Raw genomic sequence first — 23,738 nt, 5'->3', positions numbered from 1 at the left:
TATACCGCAAATCACCAATTGGCAAATTGAGCAACATATGTATGGATTATCCCTTGTTATTCGCAAACCTCAGCACGTTTAAATTAAACGGAAACCGAAGCCAATGTTTTACATAATTGGTGTACATAATCCTTAATTATACCATATGGCCAAATCCAAAATATATATATATACTTTACCCGGTGACGTCATGCGTGCTTCTCGCATGAGCGCGCACATATAGGCTACCTCTTGCAACAGAGAATGGCGTTCTTGATTCTTGGGTAATATTTTCAAAGAATTATGTTGTACCCTACTTTCCATTGTAAGAGAAATAGGCGCTCAACGTAAAAGCACCAGTGATGTTACCGATACAAATATAAGTGACGGTAACTGAAAAACGGTACTATTTTGAATTGATAAAACGGGTTTATGGATTCATCTCAGTGACAACAATTTTACATAAAATTTACAAAGAACAAAGTTACATAGAACAAATTGTTAGTTTTCATGACCCCTTTTATTATTTGGCTTTCTACTCTTTAATTTCAAATGCTTTAATTGCCACAGCTTGCAAAGGATTATAATTGCAGCAGGTAATAACCGAAGTCAAAACTGGGCAGACATAACGTGTATTATCATTTCGGCTCCAATCGTGCTTGAACTGAACCACGTCTCGCCCACGAAGTTACCATGTACCATTCCACGCATCCATACATGCGCTGTACGTATGGGACTTTGCACGTGCGGTAGGCCTATAGTAGGAAATCACAACAACATGCCGTTGGCGTTTACTCATAACTCAGCAACTCAAACAGGCATATGTCGCGACACTGCTACGTTCTGAACCTAGATGCATTTATGTGGCAAAGATTAGCTTAGCTTTGTATTGTGAGTTTATATTATAAGTTAATTAGTGCTTGTCAGAAAGCTATATTTGTGATTAATTAGTTTTTAAAGTAATGTTTTGTGCTCTTGCTTCAAAACAGAACTGTAGTTGCAGCTGTGTATGCAAATAAAATAATGGTATGTGGGGTCGCATTTAAAATGAATGAACATAACTCCATTTTACATACACAAATTATAATATATGTTGGCGATTTTCGCCATTTTTATCTTGTAAATACCGCGTTGATTTGCTTATGTACTTGTATGCGTTGCCTGCACAAATTGCATTTTGACGTTGGCATTCTCCTATACCTACTGTTACATTATTTCGACCTGTCAAAAAAATTACTAAAACAGTAATATTGGCCGAAAATTATACGTTCAAGTTGTCTTGGGCTCAGATTTATTAACTACAGGAATTTATTTGTCGTTAAAATCAGGGTTCAGACCAATGCATCTCTGTTTAAATGTTCAAAAATTCCCTTTCTTTCTGAAGCAAATCCAAATTTCGCAACTCCCTGCTCACGTGACCAAACACTCTGACGTCACCTTACAAAGGTTAACCATAGCCAACAGCAAATTTTTCCTCAGTCAGCTGTAGACAGTGTATGGTCTGGTCGTTTTAGTTGCGGGGCGCTAAAGTAATGCATCGTTGCTCTTTTTAGGGCGGTCAGGAGATAAAAATGTTGTGTGACGAGCATATGACGTTGTTATTCATTTCTTATGTAAGTGTATACATAAGCGGACCTACGCAACAATATACGCATAGCACTACGCGCATAACGATATTGTATATATACAAACAGCTTACTACAGACTAATGTTATTTCAGCACGGTAGCAAACATTCTGTCCGGTCTTTCAATACGAGTGTCTATTTTATTTAGTAAATGGCCTTGGGGTATAAAACTATAGCCATGACTGGAAAAATGATTTCTTAATTTATGCATCTCAACTTTGCTTTTTTCTAAAGGATTTTGTTAAGATTTGTGTTTAGTTTCACAGTTGTTGTATCTAAGTTCTGTTACTAGCGACATGTTGATTATGACAGATCAGCCACCTAAATTGCACATCAGTGACGAGCATCTTTGTGAAAATGGCGTTACTTTGGAACCATTTTTACACCAGGTATAGGTATTGTAGTTTAGCATGTCCCCTTTCATGTATTAGAAACTATAGTTCATGTTTTTGTTTTTTTTTACTTCATAACAATTTTTACACAAGGTGTATTTTTTACTTTCGCATGTCTTGGGGACTGGGTTACTATTAAGCTTGTCTACGATATTCTCATTTGACCCTTTAATCAGGGATTTACTACAGAAAGAATGTTAACTAGAAACTGTACATTTAAATCTTTAAATGGAATCATTTATTCACCACAAGCATATAATCGAAAGGCTTTTTCAGGCCATATATTTTCAAGTCATTTTTTATAAAAAAAAATCCAATATATAATATCTATATTCTTAGGTTGCTGGGAGAGCTACCATGATGTGCTTAAATGACACTACAGTATGCAAACCTCTTAACTACAGGGAGCACTTCTTTTATAAATCTTTACCTCCAGATATACTGCAGTTCACTCCAAAGTTTAAAGGTGGGGAAATTTCACAACTTAATATAGTCACAAAATATATATACATCTGTTCATTGATATTTAAGATTTAGGAGAAAAAGTGTCATTTAATTCATATGGGACCTGTGGTCTGTCAATCCTGAATCAGAGTTTTAAAGTGTTTTGCTTTGTGGTTTTAAGTCTTCTTGTGCCATTTCTCCCATTCAGTAATGAACCTTTGCATTAAACATGTGAACATGATTGTTATGTATTAACTATAGCTAGTTGAAAATTATCTTTTAGTGGCTCATCTAGTATAAAAAACGAGTGTGTAAATTATGTACTAAGTAGGCTACTATAACTAGTTGAAAATAATCTTTTTACGGGCTTATCTGGTATAAAACGTAGTGTATTTCCAAGGTTTTATTTCCTAATGATGTCAAAATTACATTATGTTCTTTAAACAAGTTGAAACTTAAGCCTCTAAAAGATTATTTTCAATTAGTTGTGGTATATTTCATAATGTACAATTATGTGCGCATATTTATCCTAAAGATTTATTATTAAATTGGAGAAGAATCACCAAACAAAACACTGTAAAACTTACAATCAGGATTTACGAACCATAGGTGTCATGTGCGGTGTGCCTAGTAGCAGAAGTAACAGAATATAACCAGTTGACTTCAATACATTAGCAAAAATAACAGAATATAACTAGCTGAACTTTTTTCAGGTGTAGTTAATGTTATGATTGAGGAAACAAATGATGGATCTGTTGCGTTGACAGCTTTTCCTTACAAACCCGAAACAGTTGAAGATGATATTGAATCGTCATCAACGGAATCTCCTGTGTCAGACAGTAGTGAAGAAGTGAGTCTTTTTTGCAGTTTTTCAGTTCTGCATTTGTTTTATAATTTTAAAAAATAATTTAACATTAATATTTTAAAAAATTGCACTAATATAAAGTAAAAAGCACAAGTCAAAATATGTCTTGCTTTGCAGTTTTGTGTTTATTAATTTCTAATTTATAATATCAATTAACATTAAAAATAAAATATAAAATATAAAACAAAGTGCACATAATATGTGCCGCTGATAGCGCAAGCAATTTTTAAAAATTATAGTAAAACCAATTTACTTAAAATGTATAGTGTAGGCTATAATATATAACAAGTATAATATATGCCATTAAGTTTAACAACATTGTTATTCTATGTCTTACAACCATGTTGTGTCCAGAAATAGCAAATAGCAATGCAGTCTATTATATATCGGCATATACATCTATTGATCCTTGTTTTGTGAACTGCGCATGTGCCTACTGCCTGTACAATTGCATTCCATGTTTTATTGGCAGTTAATGATATAAACCTCAAGGCCAAGTTAATATTTAAACTCTGTTTATTTCTGCTGTAAACATGCTTAGATCTAAATAACACAAGGTTCTGTAGAATCTTTGGTGTTTTTCGAAAACATAATTCATATCATATCGGCGAAATGTTTGTTTTTCTGCCAATTTAAATGGTAACGTATACATATTGATTTAGACCATTGATGTTTACGAAGGTATTGATTAAAGATATGTATGTTTAAAATGCCCAAGGCAAAACTGGTGTGTGGTATACTGGTATGTGGTGTTGTTTACTAGCTAGAGCTTTGTATTTGGATACGAAAATTATCCAGGTGCCATTGTGTGCTTAAACGTCATTTCATCGGCACAATGAAAATTTCCATAACTGCTGACGTAGGAAGTCACTACGTTAAGATACAGCCTTATGAATCACCCACAAATAAGGATCAAATATTGGTGGTATATTACATTCAATTATGGTAATATTTCATCAACACCTACCTAATTAAGGGTGGACAAAAGAGTTTATTTATGTGTTCTTACTCATGTCATTATAAAGGGTAAATTAATGTAAACAAAACTACTGTTGAAAAATGACTGTGCTTTTTCTTATAGATTTAGTGTTTATCTAACATAATTTAAATAATAATTTATATAATCGAAAGATTCTGATGTCATAAATATTTACTAGTGAAAATTTTATTACATTGAGATTGAAAATGGTTATTTTTTTGTAAAATTAATCCAATTTTTTTTTTATTAAGGATGAATCAGCAACTGCCATTCCAACGAAACAATCTCATGTACACAGTCATTGCAAAAGGTATTTAAACCAAATAACTTGTCCTATTATTTTTATAAATTACTATATTATAGCCTATGCCACTATGATTATATGCCAGTCATATTTTTCTTTTCTTCCAACAAGAGTTTTGATAAAGATTTTTTATATACAGGCTATACATGGGCGTCATAACCCTGCTGGGGTGGTAGCGCTACTCTAAAAGTATAAGGTAGGCCTAGCCACCCCAGTTTTTGTTATTTAATGATATTTTTTGTTAACTTAACTAAAATAAATAAAGCACATTTTTGTGTTCACGCTCGTGCGAAGTATCATTGTAGAAAGGACATGCTTTACTTGGCTGATAATTTGGACAACCCATTAGTGACCACTGGTTTGGAGCAATTGTCGTTAGGTGTCTTGCACAAGGACACCTATTACCTATTGGTAACAGGCAGGTGGCCTAACCACTTTACCACAGCAGTGGGACATACTTGGCGGGGCATACATCGCAAACGTAAATGAGCAAATGTCCAACATGTTTTCTAGCACCTGCAGGCTTGATAATCAAAGGGACAATCGTTATTATGAAAAAAATAATCGATAAATTGCTACTATGTCTAATTAATTGACAGGTCAAGCATTCGGTATTATGATTCAAATAATACGCGTGTAAATTGCTAATATATCGTAATTAATTAACAGGTTAAACAATTGCTAATATGACACAGTCCACGTGTGAATGACTACCATTTTGTAACAAACCTTTTACCAGGCTAAGCGACGCATTGTTTGCTCAGCAGCAATATTGTTTGTTTATCTGAATATAGGCTTTCTAGAAAGATGCATATTGTAGTGTGTCATAAAATAAAATATAAATAACATCTTTCCAGCCCGTTTTTACTAGAATTTTTTATGAGGCTAAATATATATTTTAACCAAAAACGTTACGAAAACATGTATAAATTTTCTGAGAGAAGTGTTCTAACACTAAAATACCCCCTCTAGATCCGCCGCTGGGCGCTGGTTTACCAATACCATACACGTTATACTTACAGACAATCTATATAACTGCTAGATTTTGGCAATGTTACACCTAGCTGTTAAGTATGCCAGCAGTGGTTAAATGGTCAGGTATACATCTTGAAACCGGAGATCCTGGTTGTAAAGCATAAGTGTAATATTTTTTTTATTATTTTTAACAAAATCTGGAGTGACATTGTTGAAATACAGTTGCACTCCTATTCGGTAAATAAATGAACCTCATTAATTAATGTGGTGAATATACTTTCGCTGTGCTTGTTTGTTTGGGCATTTTACAGCGGCAAAAACATAATGTTCCCCCTGTTTTATGGGTGTTATGCCACCTCATGCACCCATCACCGTATGCCTATGTATGTAAGATTGCTGTAGATTGTAGTGAAGTGGTAGTATTAGTTTCTTTTCCGAAGAAGGACTACCCGCCTACCTAATGTGTATTACCAAACTAACTAATCAATTCTTTGTTTAATGCAGAAAATCAGCAATCTAATAGTGAATTACTCCATTAAAACACTTATATTCTTCATTAAAATGGATCAATAAATTCCATTACATCAATTTGAAAACATTAATGTACTAATGCTCTATACTACACTATTATGGGAAAACATATGTTAAATCTTTTTTTATTAAAACCACCATGTAAACTAAAAAGCAGTTTGTCAGTAAAAATGATTTTACCTTTTTTCCTTAGAATTTTCGAAACAATATATTTTAACCTGATGTAGTCGTTAATATGCTGTTATAATTCATATAAACCTAGGGAACTGTTGTTAAACTACTTGTTTTTTCTTTTAATGTAATACTATCTGGGGGCAAAATAAAAGGTTACATTAGAGACAGTTCAGCTAGGTTTTGTATCGGTAATATGAGTCTGGAAAATCTTGATTGGGAGATCAATTTCCTGGCTGTGACACTGTATAGGTTCTGCAAACAACAAAATTGTAATGTTTTTAATATTTTGGTGGTGCAATGCTAAAATGCAGTTATTTGCACTTAGTTGTTAACATAGGGAACTTCATTGGTTAATAAGGATAATGTAGACTATTATGTAATTCCTATACACTTTGGCTGTATTTGTTTGTACAGATCCAACTATTTTACCCTTAAAACTTTGGTGCTAAAACATATGTTGTCATCCATTTAGAGTGTAACGTTTCTTTTACCCAAACGTTGTTTATTTTTCTGTTTTATCGATAATTGCGTTTTAACAACTGTTGTTGTACTGTTAATACTCGTATTTTCACTCTTGTTTACTTTACCAATCTTCGTTATCGTGGCTAATGAGACAAAATAAATTTCATTTATTTATTCATTTTTCGAAACCAGGGCTGACATATCCTCCTAGGAACCCTTAATGTTATTATGTTATAAATACAAACAACATGTACAATTAAATAAATTAAATTAAACTTTTTTTAGGATACGCCTCCGTAGAACAGGTAGCATGTACGTTGACGGGCAATATCACAGACACAACTCAGATGGTGAAGATGGTAACATGGGACTTTGTATAAACCCTTGGATATTTAAAGTACACAAGGAAGGATTGTTACGGCATCTACAAAGCAAGCACAAAGTTATTCAAAGTGAGTTTGTGTTTTGAAAGGCCAGTTACATAAATCTGAATTCATATTTTTAACTGTTTTTTATTTATTTTTTTTTTTTGTTGACAAATTAAATCAACTGTTGTTAATAATTATCAGCTATACGTAGAAACAAATATAAAAATACAAAAAAAAACATTCGTGGTAACTCAAAGCTGGCACGAGATGTATGAAAAAACACCACTGTGTTATAACGACTGTTGTTTTCTGGCCACGTGAGAATAAAGCAAGTTTCATTCATTCATTATGTAAACAGATTATCAAATCCATTGGTTTTGGGGTTATCTGTTTTAAAGTTATGTTAAATTAAATATGTCTGTTTCCGTAAAACAAGAGTTTAATTAAAGTTTGGTTTCATTTATATACTTTAATAAATGAAACTAGATTGCTTCTAAATTGTCGTTGCAGAATTATAACAAATTTTCTTATGGGCTAATTATTCAGCAGTTTTAATGTAAAAATTCAGCAGTTTTAATATTTCTTAAAAGCTTGTTATTAAAAGCAGTTTCAATGTAAAAATGGTTTTGCAGCAATTCTTTACAGCGGTCTGTTTTGTGTTACATACCTAACAAAAGGCGTGCCTGACAACCAGCATTATCATGCACTTAACCATGGCTTCTAATATAACAAATTACTCTTTAACAAACACCCAGCCCTGAAGACTATATTTCACCCTTACAGAACTGTCACTTAAGTCAATTTGAACAGTATTTCACTTTTATAAAACTTTCAATCAAGCCAATTATATCATTTTTATAGAACTGAACCTAGCCAATTTAAGCAGTATTTCACTTTTATAGAACTGTCATTTATGCCAATTTAAGCATAACAAACTAGGTTCAAAAAGTCAACCATAGTATTTTTAATGCATTATCAATAAAAATACATAAATTTTGGTCATACCTTAAATTATAAATGTCATTTTGGGTTCTAAATAATGTAATATAATATGCGTTGTAGACTTTGTAGTGGTACTTTGTTTTAAAAATCTTATTTTTTGACACTAACTTTTTTTACAAAAAGTTCAAATAAATCTTGTTTTTAACCTGTTTTAAGATTTGTTAAAAAGTGGTTTCTGTAAACACAGCAGAAAAATTTGTCGCTCAAATTAGGCAGCACAAATTAATAAAGCATTAAATTTAGTAGGCTACACAACAATACATAGGCTATACATATATATATAGCGTTCCAGGTCCAGCATTTGTAACTTGTATTAACCATTATTGTATCAGTGGACTTAATGGCTTAATGTGGATTAACACTTTGTTTATTTGTCATTAAGTTATTTACGACCCTCTTCACAATACATGTGAATTAATGTCAGAATTGATCTTTACAAAATTACGCTATTTACTAATGCTGGTTCCACTAGTAAACATCGTTAGGTAAGGTTTTGATATGCTAGAATTAAAATGCATATTGTAATTTCATTCTATACACTTTTTTATATTTCTGCAAATATAATCTTCAAACTGGAGCAATTGTAGATTAGACAAAGCTAGTCGTGATTAAATTTAAGATAAAAAGATTAATCTTAAATTGAGGTAAATTAAATTGTTTAAAAAGTGAACCGGAAATGACCATAAAATAATAATCTAACTGGTCCCTGGGTGACTATTGTTTTTAACTTGTTTATGATATTTTAAGTTAAACTAACGTGTATGCATAATCTCTATTTATTTTGACTTTTTTTTTGTTTTTAAGAAAATCTAAGCTCTGGTCCTGGTGTGACATTGTTAAAATACTGATAAATCTATAGTTGTCAGCTTGTCAAACAATAGCAACCTCATCAATTATTGTGTTGAATGAAATATATTCTGGTACTTAATAGTAGCAAACTTATTGATTTTTGCTTGTTTGTATGTACAATGGGAAAGTTTTAGGTGTAAAAGTGCGATTATAAACATATGATATCACGTCAAAAGTTGGGGTAATATGTCACCTTAGACAACCCTAATGTTATGCCCATGACAAGGACCCCCAACATTGTGACTATAACCATACATAAGCAATGGCGCAGCCAGAAAAAAAAAAGGTTTGATTTATATAAAAAAAACTTTTTTAGGGGGGTGGGCAATTTCTGAAACCCCCTAGCTGCGCCACTGCTTATAAGACAAACCTAACATACCTAATTTTAGAAAAGTTGCACTTTAATTTTGTAACACATTATAATTTCATGCTGCTGTTCCACACACAGAGTGCATACTACTTGAAAACGTAGCATCTCAGTTCCGCAAACCTTGTGTTCTTGACCTAAAGATGGGAACTCGTATACACGGCGATTTTGATGACGAAGAAAAAAGGTTAAGGCACGAGAAAAAATGTGCGGCGACCACCACAAAAAAACTCGGCATCAGACTATCTGGAATGCAGGTACGCGATGTGGTGAAATTGTTCTTGTATTTTAATGTATATATATATATATAGTAGGATGGGAGAAGAATGAAGATCGGACACCTTTTTCATTTAATTTTTTGTCCTTTATGCTAGTAAACAAAGAACATTCAAAGAATTATAAAACCTAGTATCCTCATGACTCTGATAGCGTGTTGTTAATTGTTTAAAACAGTCTCATCATAAGTTAACAATGCTTTTTACTAAAAAAAAGCATTTTTTTAAACTTTAAATTGTTATATTGTGGCTAGCAGTAGTAGCAGGACAGAACTATAGCAGTATAAGTATAATGGGTATAACGCATATTATTACCTAAATTATCAGGTATGATACCTATTGTGAGTAAGAACTGTGAGTAAGAACTAAGAAGCACAAAGTCTAAATCTATTTGTGCTTAACCTTAGTATAAGGCAGTCTAAGTACACTGATGTTTGCTGTATCATGACTTTTCAGTTTGTGTGGCTTTAGTAAGTCATATTTATTGGAAATGCAAAAATTAACATTAACTATCTGTCAAACAAAACTAGTCATTTGGTCAACAAAAGTCCTCACACAAAAGTATGCCCCATACTAACATTCTATTTTAATGGCGTTAGTTCATTTATTTTAACTTCCTATCTACTTTAAGATGTTTGTTTTACACAACGTCACATTTTGTTTAAGTAGTGACCGATTTTAAATTAGTAAATTATTTTTAACAATTGTAGTTTCATGTATTTAAATTTAGAGTGAACTCATATGCCGTTGGTAAAGTAACTCACAGTCTAAAGTTTTTAATGCAGAATAGAACACTTTTTATATAGCATATTTTATTAAATATATTATACATTTTTTATATAAAAAATATTTTTAAAATATGTTTTTATAGTTTTTTGTTATATAACTTGACTAAAGCTAAAGGAAACAAATTCTAAAGCTCTTCAAATTTTTTTGGGGACTTGTTTAAGTAAAAAGAACATTAAAGTCTTGAATCCTGTATTTCAAAAGTGTTGGGCATTTGTTTTTGTTAGGTTACTGTTACTGGCTAGTGTTAATTATAATGCTTTTGGTTAAGACTTACCACGGTATTATGACACTTGACTTGACAGAATAGGTGTAAAGTGTAATGCATGTATGTCTTATTGACCTCATAGTGTTACAGTACACTATACTACAATACATCATTGTAAATATATGACAATTGATGTACGTGGTAACACTAAGAAATGCATTTAGTCTTAATTAATACGTGATGTATATTTTATAAGGGCGTATTACATTTACAATAACATGTGTAATTTCTGACACAATGTAAGGTAAAAATGATGAGACAGCATACGTGTAATGTGCAATACATGTGTGTCTTATTGACTTCACAGTAATACACTGCACTACAATAAATCATCTGACACTTAATGTACGTGGTGACACTAACAAATGCGTTAATACATGATGAAGGGGTATTACATTTACCATAACATGTGTTTCTAACAGAATGTAATGTGAAAAGAGGGAAAATTACTCAAGTATGGTTGGCCACACTTAACAAAGATATTGTTAAGAGCTATTGTACATTTAAATTATGATTGTTTATAATTGGTATAAATTTGGTTTATAATTGGTATAAAATTAAACAATGTCAACAGTGCGTATGATTAAACTCATTTAATGCTAGGTAAATAACCGATCACCATAAACTACAATGTGTTATCAACAGAATGTTGCTTTTTAGTCTATTAAACCATTTAAAAACAACATATTAAAAAGCGAATTTTAGGGGGAAATGGATAGATTTTTTTTAAAGCTGTTTCGTATTTATAAACTTTGGTGGTACCTTTACATTTGGCATCTTTATCTATTTATAAATTTTTATTGGTATGCCTCTTTAAACCAGCTTTTGTATATTTCAGATATTTGATGCAAGTACTGGCAGCTTCCTTTGTCGAGATAAATACTTTGGTCGAAAATTAGACAAAGCGGGCCTTCGCGGCTTACTGCGGCAATTTTTTTATGACGGTTGTCGTTTAAGGCGTGACCTCATTCGTCCCATATTGTCACGACTCCAGTTAATCCTAGAGAGTCTTGGTAGGCTCCGGTCATATCGCTTTTATTCTAGCTCTTTGCTTATTATGTACGATGGAGAAACTTTAGAAAGCACTTCCCACATTCCCGCTGCTCCACTCAGCGAACAGAACAACATTTCCCCGCACCCAACGCCGGCAGAAGAACGATCGCACCTCGAAATTGACCCTGGCATGCAGTTTGATGTTCGTATGATTGATTTTGCGAAGTCAACGCACCAAGAAATGGACCGATCAGTCATACACGATGGTCCAGACCATGGGTATATATTTGGGCTTACAAATCTGATTGCACTTCTTCAGGACATTTCTAAAAGTGACGACTCCAGCTACTAAAACCGACCAAAACACGGAATCCTTTGATTCCAATTGCTTAATATAGTCAGGTATTTCCAGTGCAAGCTTTTTGTATTCCTCCATGTTTTTAGCTAGGTAATACAGGTCTAGTGTACAAGCTTTTTATTTTATTCAAGATTTCTCTTCCACTTACGCTTGGTTGCTGTCGGACCAACTATGTTCCTCATTCTATTTAAAAATTTTCAGTAAGCATTTTTTCTGTACTGTTTAATTAATAAATCTCAAATTTGAGGGATTTCTGAACCAGAACCAAAAGAATCAACAAAATGACAAATATTAATATGTAATGCCAATTTACAAAAAGTTTACATGATTTTAAAATTGCACGAATTAAAACCAAGCCGTAATAACAAATGAAAGGCAGGTCTATATAAAGCTTAATAATACGACAACGATTTGAAGCCTATATTTACTACAATTGCCGCTGCATTTTTGGCAAGGTGCATTTCGATTTACAGTGAGCATACAGAATTACAAACACTTTCCAATTGGAGACTGCAGTAAAAACAGCTAATTCAATATATGCACATATGCAGTGCGAATAAATGGTAGTTTAAAAGAGCATCTGCTTTCAATATATAGTTGTTTGATGTAAATTCATATGAAGTTTAAACATGTTGCATTATCTACTGTGGTTTTTCACCTACACCTCCAGCGAGCTCATACACCAGCAGGCTTACTCGCTTGGCCAGTTTGTCTGTATTCTCCTATGCATTTAAGTACAATGATTAATTTAATTTGTAATACTATGTTGAGGGAAGATCTACATCCATTACTATTAAAGCCTAGGCTTTAAAACTGGTAAGGTACATGCGGTAGCACCCTGGATGCTGGGGTAATGGTCAAACCTTGGCCTTCCTAAATCCTAGGACCCATAGCATGCAATGCCGTGGGACCTCGCCCATATAGAATAGAATATTATATTATAGCAAAATTACTTAAAGGAATGTTAAAAATAAATCTTTTTTTAAGTGCGTCTACAGTTTTTTTTTATATAGTGTGTGTCTAAAGAGTCTTTACAGTTCGCGTGTGTGTGTGATATTTATTTTAAATTTAAAACTGGTGTTCCAACTCCTATATTATAACTTGTCGCTGCTACCATTGTGGGCAAGACACTTAACGACAATTGCTCCAACCCAGGATCCCCTGAGGGTTGTCTAAATTGTCAGCCATACAAAAAAGCCCACAAAGTTATATTGGTAAGCTGACACAAAGTGTATAAAACAGAACACCCGTGTTATAACGACTGTCGTTGCCCCGCCACGCAAAGATAAAGCAAGTTACATTTATTCGACACACAAAGGATGGCATATTCTCGGCTATTGACTAGTCGGTCTCGGTAACTATTATTTTTTTAGTCCAACAACTAAAATTTAGTCTGTGTTTTTTTTACATTTAGCCAGCCAACCAAGTTTCTGTGCATTGCTTATTACAAAAGTTAGTTGGTCAAAGTCCACCGACTAAAAGGCAAAATCGAATTTAGGCGGCGACTAGTTAAGTCGGTAGCCGAGAACGCCACCCCAGTATTACCTGTGTATCACTCTCAGCGTATACACGAACCACATCTTCTGTACCAGATGGTCGAACGAAAGATCTTCCACAAGGATATTCTGCCACCACTTTATCAATAGCAGGTTGTAGTGCGGGTGGCTTTGTGACTTTGCGCTCAGCATCAGTTGTTTCAATGACTGTGCGGTCCGCCACCTACAACATTGGTTTTTAGGATTAAAATTGTTAAAATGCACCATTTAGTCCATAAGAATAAGGAACATTTTTGACTAATGTGGTGAATGCGGTCTACCTTTACTCTGCTCATTAGTTTATATCCAGTTATGCTCATTTTTCGGTACATATGTCATGGCGTCCCAAAAAAATGCACATCTAAAGTTAAACCTTTTAGTTTTAACTTGCATTGCTAACTTTTGATATCCAGTAGGCAAAAACTTTTCGAATATTTTTTAAATATTCTTTTTTTGTGTGTGTTTTTTAAACTTAAATGCTAGTTTTCCAAAATTAAGTAACTGACTTTTAATTATTGTCTCACAATTTACAAATGATTAAGCAGGAAAACAGTTACCTTCATTAAATTACTCTATAGTCAAAAACAAAATGTAACAAACCAATCAGTTAAGTCTACAACCTTGTCTAAAACTTAACCAAAGATGTCCTGGTTAAAGGGGCCCATTGACCTACTGTACTGCTTGCATAACCTAATTATTTTATTTACCTTCACTTTGGCTTGTCTGTTTGGTAACTCAGTATAAATGCACGACCAATCTCTTATGCTCCATCCCTTGTCTTGTAAGATTGCTTCTACAGCCAGTAAGTCACTCATAGCATCACCAACTGTCTGTTGGTAAATACGCAAAATTTAAATGAATGAATGTAATTTATTTACTCTTGTGTGGCAGAGCAATGATAGTTGTTATTATAACATGGATGTTTTGTTTCATACACCTCATGCCCGCTTACAAGGTACTGGGTATGAACTTTGTGGGTGATTTTTTTTATGTAAGACTGACAATTTTAACAAGGCATTAGTACTCACTGGGTTGGGGCAATTGTCATTTAATGTATTTCAGTTTTATTTTCAGTTTATTATATTCGATTTTTAATGCAGGTTGCACTATTAAACATAAAAAAATTCATAGAACCTGATTCACTACATCAAGAAAAGCAGTTAATTTATTTGCTGCAAGTTTCTGTTCCTGTAATTTTTCCTCGCTGGTTGCAGCAGACCTGATTTTGTTAAGGCAGTCATCTTTTACAGTCACCTGTTCAACATATATTGTAAACTAAAGGTTTTTAACAGTATACATAACTTAAATACAAATATAGGCGCCAAAGTTTAAATGCAAGGGAAGCAGGTGTACCCTGAAATTTTCGACATTGCATTAATCAGCAAACATTACAACCAATGAGATTGGTTCCATGAACTGTGTTTAACTATTTCTGCATTTAAAGTCTGGCGCATGTGGATACAGCAACATACATACAGTGAAATTTGCATTGTAATAACAAAAATTTTACAATAATATATATTATATATATTTTTAATTGTGTTAAACATTTTTTTCCAGAAACTTAAAAACAAAAATTCTTCTATGTAATCTCCGTTTTTATAAGTTACATCCGTGCTTGTTTACCCAAGTTTGAATGTATGCTGTGTGTATTTGTATTAAGCATCCAGCACTCTGACAATGCTAATAAGAAAATGCTTTCTAGGTCTCAGTTAAGATAATGTATTTACACTAAATCTGAAGCACTTTTTCCCAACCTAAAACTCAAAACATTTTATAGTTAATTTTAAATATTTTAGCTTGTTATAAAAAATACTCTAAAAATTCTTTTTAAATTTCTAGTTATTCGTACGAAAAAATTAGTAAATTAAAAAAATCTTACAGTGCCATGGCCATTTGCTTCAAAATAAACTCCTATGTCAAATGCTGTTGCTACTTTGTGCAGATGCTTTACACCAGTTTGTGCACAAGCTACTTCTATATTCTCTTCCGTGCTTATATAATTAGTAGAGCTGCCGTTAGCATATGCAGTTTGAACAACTCCCAGTCTTACATTGATGTCTGCCTGAATTAAACAGAAAAACATTTATTTTGTGGGTGGGGAAGATGGGACACCTTTAGTACATAATACCAAATATCCTGATCGTGTTTTAAACCATTCATGGGAGTTGTAGGGATATGTTTTCATAATACTTTGAATGTTCTTTGTTTACTACCAAATGAGATGAGAAAACAGAATGAAAGGTTTCCCATGTTCCCCACCCTACTATATGTTTTGTAAAACTAGAAAACAATCTATGTATCTTACCTTGTTTAAAAGCTCTTTTATATACACAGCAAACAAGGCAGCAATTTTATCTCCATCGAGTAAAACAAAGTTGCAATCGCTGTCCAGCGTATAGTAGACCAAGCGGTCTGCATCACCGTCAAATGAGGCATAACGATGGTCTGGCTCCATGTTTAGACCTTTTAAAATAAAATAAATTCATTCGGATGTAACAGCCACGCTTTTAAACTGACACTCTTCCACACTTTTATCCATTGCGTGTTTAACAATACAACTCTAATTAGAGGCGCCAAACTTTTTAAAAAGCAGGAGTGGTAGGAACAGTTAGACTTTTCGGTGAAACAAATCTAATTATTGGTTGTAATGTTTACTGAATAATATAGCTTAAATTTTTCAGGGTAGACCTGCCTACCCTGCCACCCCAGGTTTGGTGCCTTAAAGTATAATGAATGAAATTAATGTTTATTCACTCATTCATTTATCAAGTATAATATCCATCACTTACCCACTGGAGCTCTTTGCTGCACTTTCACATAATCTGCACCACAGTTTTCATTCAGCTTCCCGGACTGCCCATTATTATGCACCACAATATCAATTATATTGACACCTATGTGTTCCGCCAGTTTCACAAGCTTTGGCGCTCCAACACCATTTGCACAGTCCACTGTCACACTTGACCCAACTGGTTTCTTAGTTAAATAAGATAAGTTTTAAAAGAAAATCCCTTCCTTTTGGTCATAAAACAAAATAAAAATATGTAAAAATTACTTATAAATTGGAAGATTTTTTCACCTTTTCGTTACAAAACAAACTGTCAATAGAAATATTAAAAAATTACTCCCAAATTTTTATTTCAGAATTAGTCCCAAATTTTATTAAATTGAACAAAATCTTAATGAAATAAATTAAAAAGGACCAACCTCATTTAGTAAAGCTTTAAAAGCATTAGCGTAATGCTGATAGTACTGTTCTTCATTAACATTGTGGTTGCCACCATTATAGCAAGCAACAATGTGGTGCAGCTGAGGTGTTGTAAGCAGTCCATAGTTCGTACATGTAGCACCTAAGGCCGTGGCTCCATCAAGGACAGCTTGGCTTAATGCTAAGCTTGAAGGTCTAATGAAAACACATTGGAATTATATATATATATAGTAGGGTGGGGAAAAATGGGAAACCTTTTTATTTTCTTGTCCTATTTGGTAGTAAACAAAGAACATTCAATAACAGTTTCCTCAGGACTTCCATAGACCATTATTAATTGTTTAAAACACGATCAGAATATTTGAATAATATGTGCTCTAAATCACAACCGATTGCCGATATATCAGCTGCATTTTTGGTGATTTACCGATTATCGACAAGCGAATAAAATGGCCAATATTAACCAGATGGCTAGCAACGCGCATGTCAGAATTAAAAGCAATGACTTGTTCATAAACATAAACTCATCTGTATACCTAATTTAACTTGTTTGTACCAAGTTAACCCGATGTTTTAAACTGTTTGTCAGGCGTGTCTAACTTGGAGGTTACTTTAGGTCACTTAGAGAGTCAACACGATACACAAACAAACCACGTTAGCTGATGAATGTTTGTTTAATAAGGAGATGGTAAAATTATTTAAAAAATATCACAAATTATGAAATTAACTAATTAGCTGCATTTACTTCGGTGTCAAATGTCAAATCTGGATCGGCAAGATAGACAGGACAACCCTGAATTTTTCTACTCAGCTAATGTAATCAGTAAATATTAAACAATAAAACCAAGAGGGTAAAAAATAGAGGTCGACCGATATATCGGTTCACCGATATTATCGGCCGATATTTACGTTCCACCGATAATCGGTATCGGTAAAAAAGCGCCGATATTTCACCGATATATTAATAGTTCGTGCGAAGCGACGTGCGTCCTACTTGACCTTTACGTGTGTTCGTAGTTTAACGTCCACGTGCCTCGTACTTTAGCCTTCACGTGCGTGCTAGTTTAACGTCCACGTGCGTCATAGTTTGACCTTTACGTGCGTCGTATTTATGCGTGGTAGTTTGACCTTTACGTGCGTCGGAGTTTGACCTTTACGTGCGTCGTAGTTTGACCTTTACGTGCGTCGTAGTTTGACCTTTACGTGCGTCGTAGTTTGACCTTTACGTGCGTCGTAGTTTGACCTTTACGTGCGTCGTAGTTTGGACCTTTACGTGCGTCGTAGTTTGGACCTTTACGTGCGTCGTAGTTTGACCTTTACGTGCGTCGTAGTTTGACCTTTACGTGCGTCGTAGTTTGACCTTTACGTGCGTTGGAGTTTGACCTTTACGTGCGTTGGAGTTTGACCTTTACGTGCGTCGTAGTTTTGACCTTTACGTGCGTCGTAGTTTGACCTTTACGTGCGTCGTAGTTTAACGTCCACGTGTGTCATAGTTTAACGTCCACGTGCGTTGTAGTTTAGCGTTCATGTGCGTCCTAGTTTCGTACAAAAGCAACACCTTCCTAAGAACATGCATGTTTCCTAAAAACATGTAGACCAACCAATTTTTCTCTATAACTTGCAATATCTTGAATACAGGCATTACTTTTGATTAAAACTGATCATTTCATATGTTTCGCTATAGTGACAAATATCGGTAAAATATCGGTATCGGTATCGGTAAAAGCTAAAAATATCGGTATCGGTATCGGTGGAAAAAAGTGATATCGGTCGGTCTCTAGTAAAAAACTTTTGACAGTATTATTTGCATAAATAGCCTATCCTTCGCTTTTATAAAATTTATTACATATGGATGTTAAGTAGGCTATATCCTATATATAATTTACAAAAACACTAGTTCAAATAAATGATTCAACCCTACTATAGGCGCCTCTTTTGTATTATACCATACAAACCCATGGCAGCAAAAAATCCTACCTCGTGTCTCTTGCAATAAACACTGACGCTTCATTAGATAGTTGAATATTTTGTGAATCCACAATTTTTTTCATTTCCTTTATAAGTTCATCATTGGTGACATTGGCCAAGGACGTTGCAAGTTCTTCCCAACTTTGGGTAAGCATTTCACCATGAGGGTCAATCAGTTTAACACCATTGTCATGCTAAAATAAAAATAAACAGTTTTTAGACTTTGGTACAGGTCCTACTGGCTGTGAAATGAATTGGCCTAGAACAAATTATGAATGAATGATACTTGTATCCTTGCATGGCCCGAAAACAACAGTCATACATCCTGTGTCAGATTTTTTCGTTTTTTTTTTATGTATGGCTAATACTTCAATAAACCACTTGGTTGAAGCAATTTCCATGAAATATCTTGCCTAAAGACACATATGCAAAATGGTAGCAGCGACGAACCTTGAACCCATTACCTCTGGGTTAGAGGCAGACATGCCAACCAAATCTGTTAAGATATTACCAATTACCTCTGGGTTATGGGAAGCAGTGACCATAACTCCAATAGTTGCTTCCGTTAATTTTGATCGTAATACTGCTAACATTCCCATACGGAAGAACACGTGATCCATTCCAGAGGCATTACCTCTAAAACCAGCGGTTCCGTACGACATTTGATGGCCTTTCGGTTTAGCATGGACTTCAGCTAGCTTTAAGATCGGTATCTCGTTCAAGGTAGCCATTTGTAAGTTCTTATTTAATTAGCTACTTGTTCTGAATAGAATTTACCGACCTTATTATATAAAATGTATATACTTAAATACATGGCACACCGAAAAGCAGTAAAACGCCGCAGTTCAAACATTTAATGTTATGTAAAACTTAAGTTATACCAGTTAAAGTACCAATTCAAACTGTACTATAGGTATAGTAAACAAAAACTGCTAAGACTACTTAACATTTACGTTCATGAACCAAGTGAATACACCACGACTTCAGTCAAAGGCAATAAGCCGGTGTTCATGATTGAATATTGCAACATGTACTTTAGCGCCTTTTTCTTGCGTTCTCTCATTTATCGCCTTTTACAAATCTAATTCTCTCTATGCTATGTTAATACGTCGTCATCAGCATATGCTGCTGTGCTGTTGGTACCATTATCGAATGTTGCCTTCGCCATTGGTAAATATTATAATACGGCCTGTGACGGAATCGTGCACTGCGCAACAGTGATTTAAAATGGAAACATCAGTAAAGATCGAAGATGTTATTGTACTAGGCGGAACGCATGGCGATGAAATGTCAGGAGTTTGCTTGGTACGGAAATGGTTAAATGGCCCGCCGTTAACCGCAGAAACCTGCGAAGTAAATCCGTATCTTTGTAATGTGGAAGCAATAAAGTTATGCAGACGATACAAAGACTGCGATTTGAACCGGCAGTTTACTGAAGAGAATTTAAAATCAGCGCTGGCAGATGGGGAATTATCGTATGAAGTAAAACGGGCGAGAGAAATGAACGAAAAATTTGCAGATACGAGTGGTACAAGATTCGTTGTTGATTTACATAATACAACTTCGAATTCTCAACTGTGCTTAATTGTTGACGCCTTGGACAGTTTTACGTTGCACATGTGCAGATATATCCAGCAAGCTTTCCCCAAAGACGTTTGTAGAATTCTGATGCTCGACGGTGGTGTAATAAATGGCGATACCCTCTGTATGGTTAAGCGCGGTATTACTATTGAAGTTGGACCACAACCACAAGGGGTACTGCGTGCCGATATCATAGACTTACAGGAAAAAGCAGTGAAGCTCTCGCTTGAGTTCATAGATAAGTGCAACAAGGGTGTATGCTTTGACTCCTGCCAAATAGACGGCTACACGAGGTCCAAAAAAGTCGATTTTCCCCGAGACTCGCACGGTGATATTGCTGGCATGATACATCAAAATCTTCAGGACCAGGATTGGAAACCACTAACAAGGTCTTCTAAGGTGTTGCGCATGTTTAATGGCGATGACGTCACTCTGCGTGATGTCACTGATGACGTAGGTGTTGAAGAATCTGTATACCCGATGTTTGTGAACGAAGCTGCCTATTATGAGAAGGGGATTGCTTTTTATTTGGCCAACAAAACGTGTGTGACATTGCCTACACTGAAATTAAATAATTAATATACAACGCCTAAGTTTTCTTATACAATCGCAGTTTTAATTGAGCATGGTAAAATGAATGATACCATCTGTGGTATTAATTTCTACAAAACAGGAAATTGTATTCAGCGTCTTGTAGCGTCAGGTTTTACTGACACACTGTTTATCTTGTTTCCACTGAATGCGTAACTATCTACCAAACTATGAAGTCCACGTCAGTTTAAAGCAAACGACTCAATGAAGGCCATTCAAAGTCAAATATTTCAGTCTATTTCGCCCAAATTGCAAGCAAATTCGCAAGCATGACCACCTATATAACGCTACCTCAGTACGCTATACTATAGTGTATATTATAACTACCTCTGGGGGCCAAACCCCTTAGCTTGTCTGGTTAAATTGTCGAGAACCAAGGTTTCCCCGATTATATGCATTGTGTGTATTTGTACCACACACCATGGCTTCATACCAGAAACAGAAGAAACTGATATATAGTCCTGTGGGGTGAGATGGGATACGTTAACACAAAATATCCCATATTTACTGATCGTGTTTCAAATAATTAACAACGTTCTTTTAGCGTCACGAGGATACAGGTATTATATAAACAAAACATTAGTTACTGCCAATGGCAATATTCTCCAAAATATAGGAACGATGGTTGTTTTGCTACCGGTTCCCTTTCGTTGCTTTAATTTATCTGATCGTGGTTGATGTATCCGAAGAGATTTATGTAGCCTAATTTATGTTATGTTTTTTTACGTTTTGGTTATTAAAAGTACGTAACCGAAACTCGTGTTAGTTCTCAAATAGGGATTTTTCGTGTAAAATACTCGACGTTGGAAATACTATGCATCAAATTCTTATACCTTGGTCTTGATGTCTTTTTCTTGAGTTCTCTCGTTTATCGCCTTTTTCAATAGAAATCTATTCAGGCTATGCTATCACTTGAGTCCTTGCGATTTTCGTGTTGAGTTCGTGTTTGGCTGCTTCATTTAACAAGTAAGTACTGTTACCGAATGTTGCAGTCGCCATTGGTAAATATTTAACTCTTACCGTTTCGACGATACGGGCATAAAGGGATTGAGTCTTGCAGTGAAACAACAGTGATTTTAAAATGTCAGTAAAGGTGAAAGATGTTATTGTACTTGGCGGGACGCATGGCGACGAAATGTCAGGAGTTTGCTTGGTAAGAAAATGGTTGAATGGTTCGCCGTTAACCGCGAAGACTTGCGAAGTAATTCCGTATCTTTCTAATGTGGAAGCAATTAAGTTATGTAGACGATACAAAGACTGCGACTTGAATCGCCAGTTTACTGAAGAGAATTTAAAATCAGTGCTGGCAGATACGGAATTGTCGTATGAGGTGAAACGGGCGAGAGAAATGAACGAAAAGTTTGCAGAAATGAATGGTTCAACATTCATTCTAGATTTACATAATACAACTTCAAATTCTCAAGTGTGTTTAATTGTTGAAGAATTAGACGGCTTTTCGTTGCACATGTGCAGATATATCCAGCAAGCTTTCCCGAAAGGGGTTTGTAGGATTTGGATTCTCGGCGGCAGCGTCGAATATGGCGATACACGCTGCATGGTTAAGCGCGGCATTGCTATTGAAGTTGGGCCACAACCACAAGCGGTAGTGCGTGCCGATATCATGGACTTACAAGAAAAGGCAGTAAATCTGTCGCTTGAGTTTATAGATAAGTACAACCAAGGTGTATGCTTTGACTCTTGCCAAATAGAGGGCTACAAGACATTCATAAAGATCGATTTTCCCAGAAACTCGCAAGGTGATATTGCTGGCATGATACATCAAAATCTTCAAGACCAGGATTGGAAACCGCTAACAAGGTCGTCCACTGTGTTCCGCAGATTTAATGGCGATGACGTCACTCTGGGTGACGTTATTGATGACGTAGGAGTTGAAGAATCTGTATACCCGATGTTTGTGAACGAAGCTGCCTATTATGAGAAAGGGATTGCTTTTCATTTAACCAACAAAGTGCATATGTCATTGCCTGCACTGAAACTTGAATAATATACAACAGGGCATTCAGTACATTGCTTACGTTCGCAGTTTTAATTCTTAATAGTAAAATTGATGACATACCAAATGCAATGGTGATGCCAACGTAGCAGGAAATTTGCAACAGTATCCACAACCAGGAAATACCGACGTCGTGCAAAGAAATGCTCACTGGCAAACTGTATACTTCATCTGTTTCCACTAAATGAAGAAACATCTGCTGGTCTGTAAAGCTAATGTAAATACAAGTTACATACTTAATAAAGGCAGTTCAAAGCCAAACATTCCAGGCTATTTTGTTTGAAATGCGAATACGGGAGTAAATTCAAAAACGACCAATATGTTTCCTGATTTCATATACATTATATATATTCATTGTTTGTACCTTGACAATATGCTATATGACTTCATGAAAGCAACACAAAAATGCTGATTCTAAGTACTGTGGGGTAAGATGGGATACGTTAACATACAATATCCCATATTTCCCGATCGTGTTTTAAACAATTAACAATGTCATCAAAGTCGTCAGGATATAGTATTATAATTCTTTATTGCATACAACCAAATGAGACAAGAAAATAGATTGAAAAGGTGTCCCATCTTTCCCCACCCTATACTGTATATGTCTAAGTGTTTTAACCACCGCAGTTTTGCTGCTAATTCTCCATTTCTTCGCTGCTTTAATTAACCTGATCGTCGTTACTGTATTGCTAAAATAAATAAAAAAAATTAATATTATATACATCGGTTATTAAAACTACACAATTAAAACACATATAGTGGGGTGGGGGAAGTTGGGAAACCTTTAGCACATAATATTCAAGTATCCTGATTCCTGATCGTGTTTTAAACAATTAAC

At 34.6% G+C, this 23,738-nt stretch overlaps 3 protein-coding genes and 1 pseudogene across 3 annotated transcripts; 3 read left to right on the top strand and 1 right to left on the bottom strand.

The window, feature by feature from the left end:
* Positions 1-1,816: 1,816 nt before the first annotated feature.
* LOC149741404 (inositol hexakisphosphate kinase 1-like) lies at positions 1,817-12,247 on the top strand. Its single transcript, XM_089889802.1, has 7 exons — positions 1,817-1,994; positions 2,337-2,463; positions 3,155-3,291; positions 4,537-4,595; positions 7,017-7,183; positions 9,399-9,574; positions 11,485-12,247. The coding sequence occupies exons 1-7, from the start codon at positions 1,902-1,904 to the stop codon at positions 11,989-11,991; spliced, it is 1,266 nt and encodes a 421-aa protein (XP_089745928.1). The 5' UTR covers positions 1,817-1,901; the 3' UTR covers positions 11,992-12,247.
* Positions 12,248-12,279: 32 nt separating this feature from the next.
* Positions 12,280-19,514, bottom strand: LOC149741403 (phosphoacetylglucosamine mutase-like). The gene is made up of 10 exons (XM_089889789.1): positions 19,230-19,514; positions 18,721-18,905; positions 16,743-16,938; positions 16,325-16,511; positions 15,841-15,998; positions 15,415-15,597; positions 14,667-14,786; positions 14,240-14,362; positions 13,543-13,716; positions 12,280-12,719 (listed from the first exon to the last, which is right to left on the bottom strand). Exons 1-10 carry the CDS (start codon positions 19,440-19,442, stop codon positions 12,639-12,641), a joined length of 1,620 nt encoding a protein of 539 aa, XP_089745915.1. The 5' UTR covers positions 19,443-19,514; the 3' UTR covers positions 12,280-12,638.
* A 276-nt stretch (positions 19,515-19,790) lies between these two features.
* LOC149741402 (aspartoacylase pseudogene) lies at positions 19,791-21,015 on the top strand (annotated as a pseudogene).
* An 811-nt stretch (positions 21,016-21,826) lies between these two features.
* On the top strand, positions 21,827-23,617 carry LOC149741401 (aspartoacylase-like). The gene has a single exon (XM_089889863.1). It carries the CDS (start codon positions 21,965-21,967, stop codon positions 22,886-22,888), a length of 924 nt encoding a protein of 307 aa, XP_089745989.1. The 5' UTR covers positions 21,827-21,964; the 3' UTR covers positions 22,889-23,617.
* Positions 23,618-23,738: the final 121 nt, after the last annotated feature.

Source organism: Ciona robusta, chromosome 1 (assembly GCF_009617815.1).
Source record: "Ciona robusta chromosome 1, ASM961781v2".
Taxonomy (NCBI): domain Eukaryota; kingdom Metazoa; phylum Chordata; class Ascidiacea; order Phlebobranchia; family Cionidae; genus Ciona; species Ciona robusta.
Note: the sequence above shows the minus strand (reverse complement) of the source record. Positions and strands in the feature narration are given on the sequence as shown.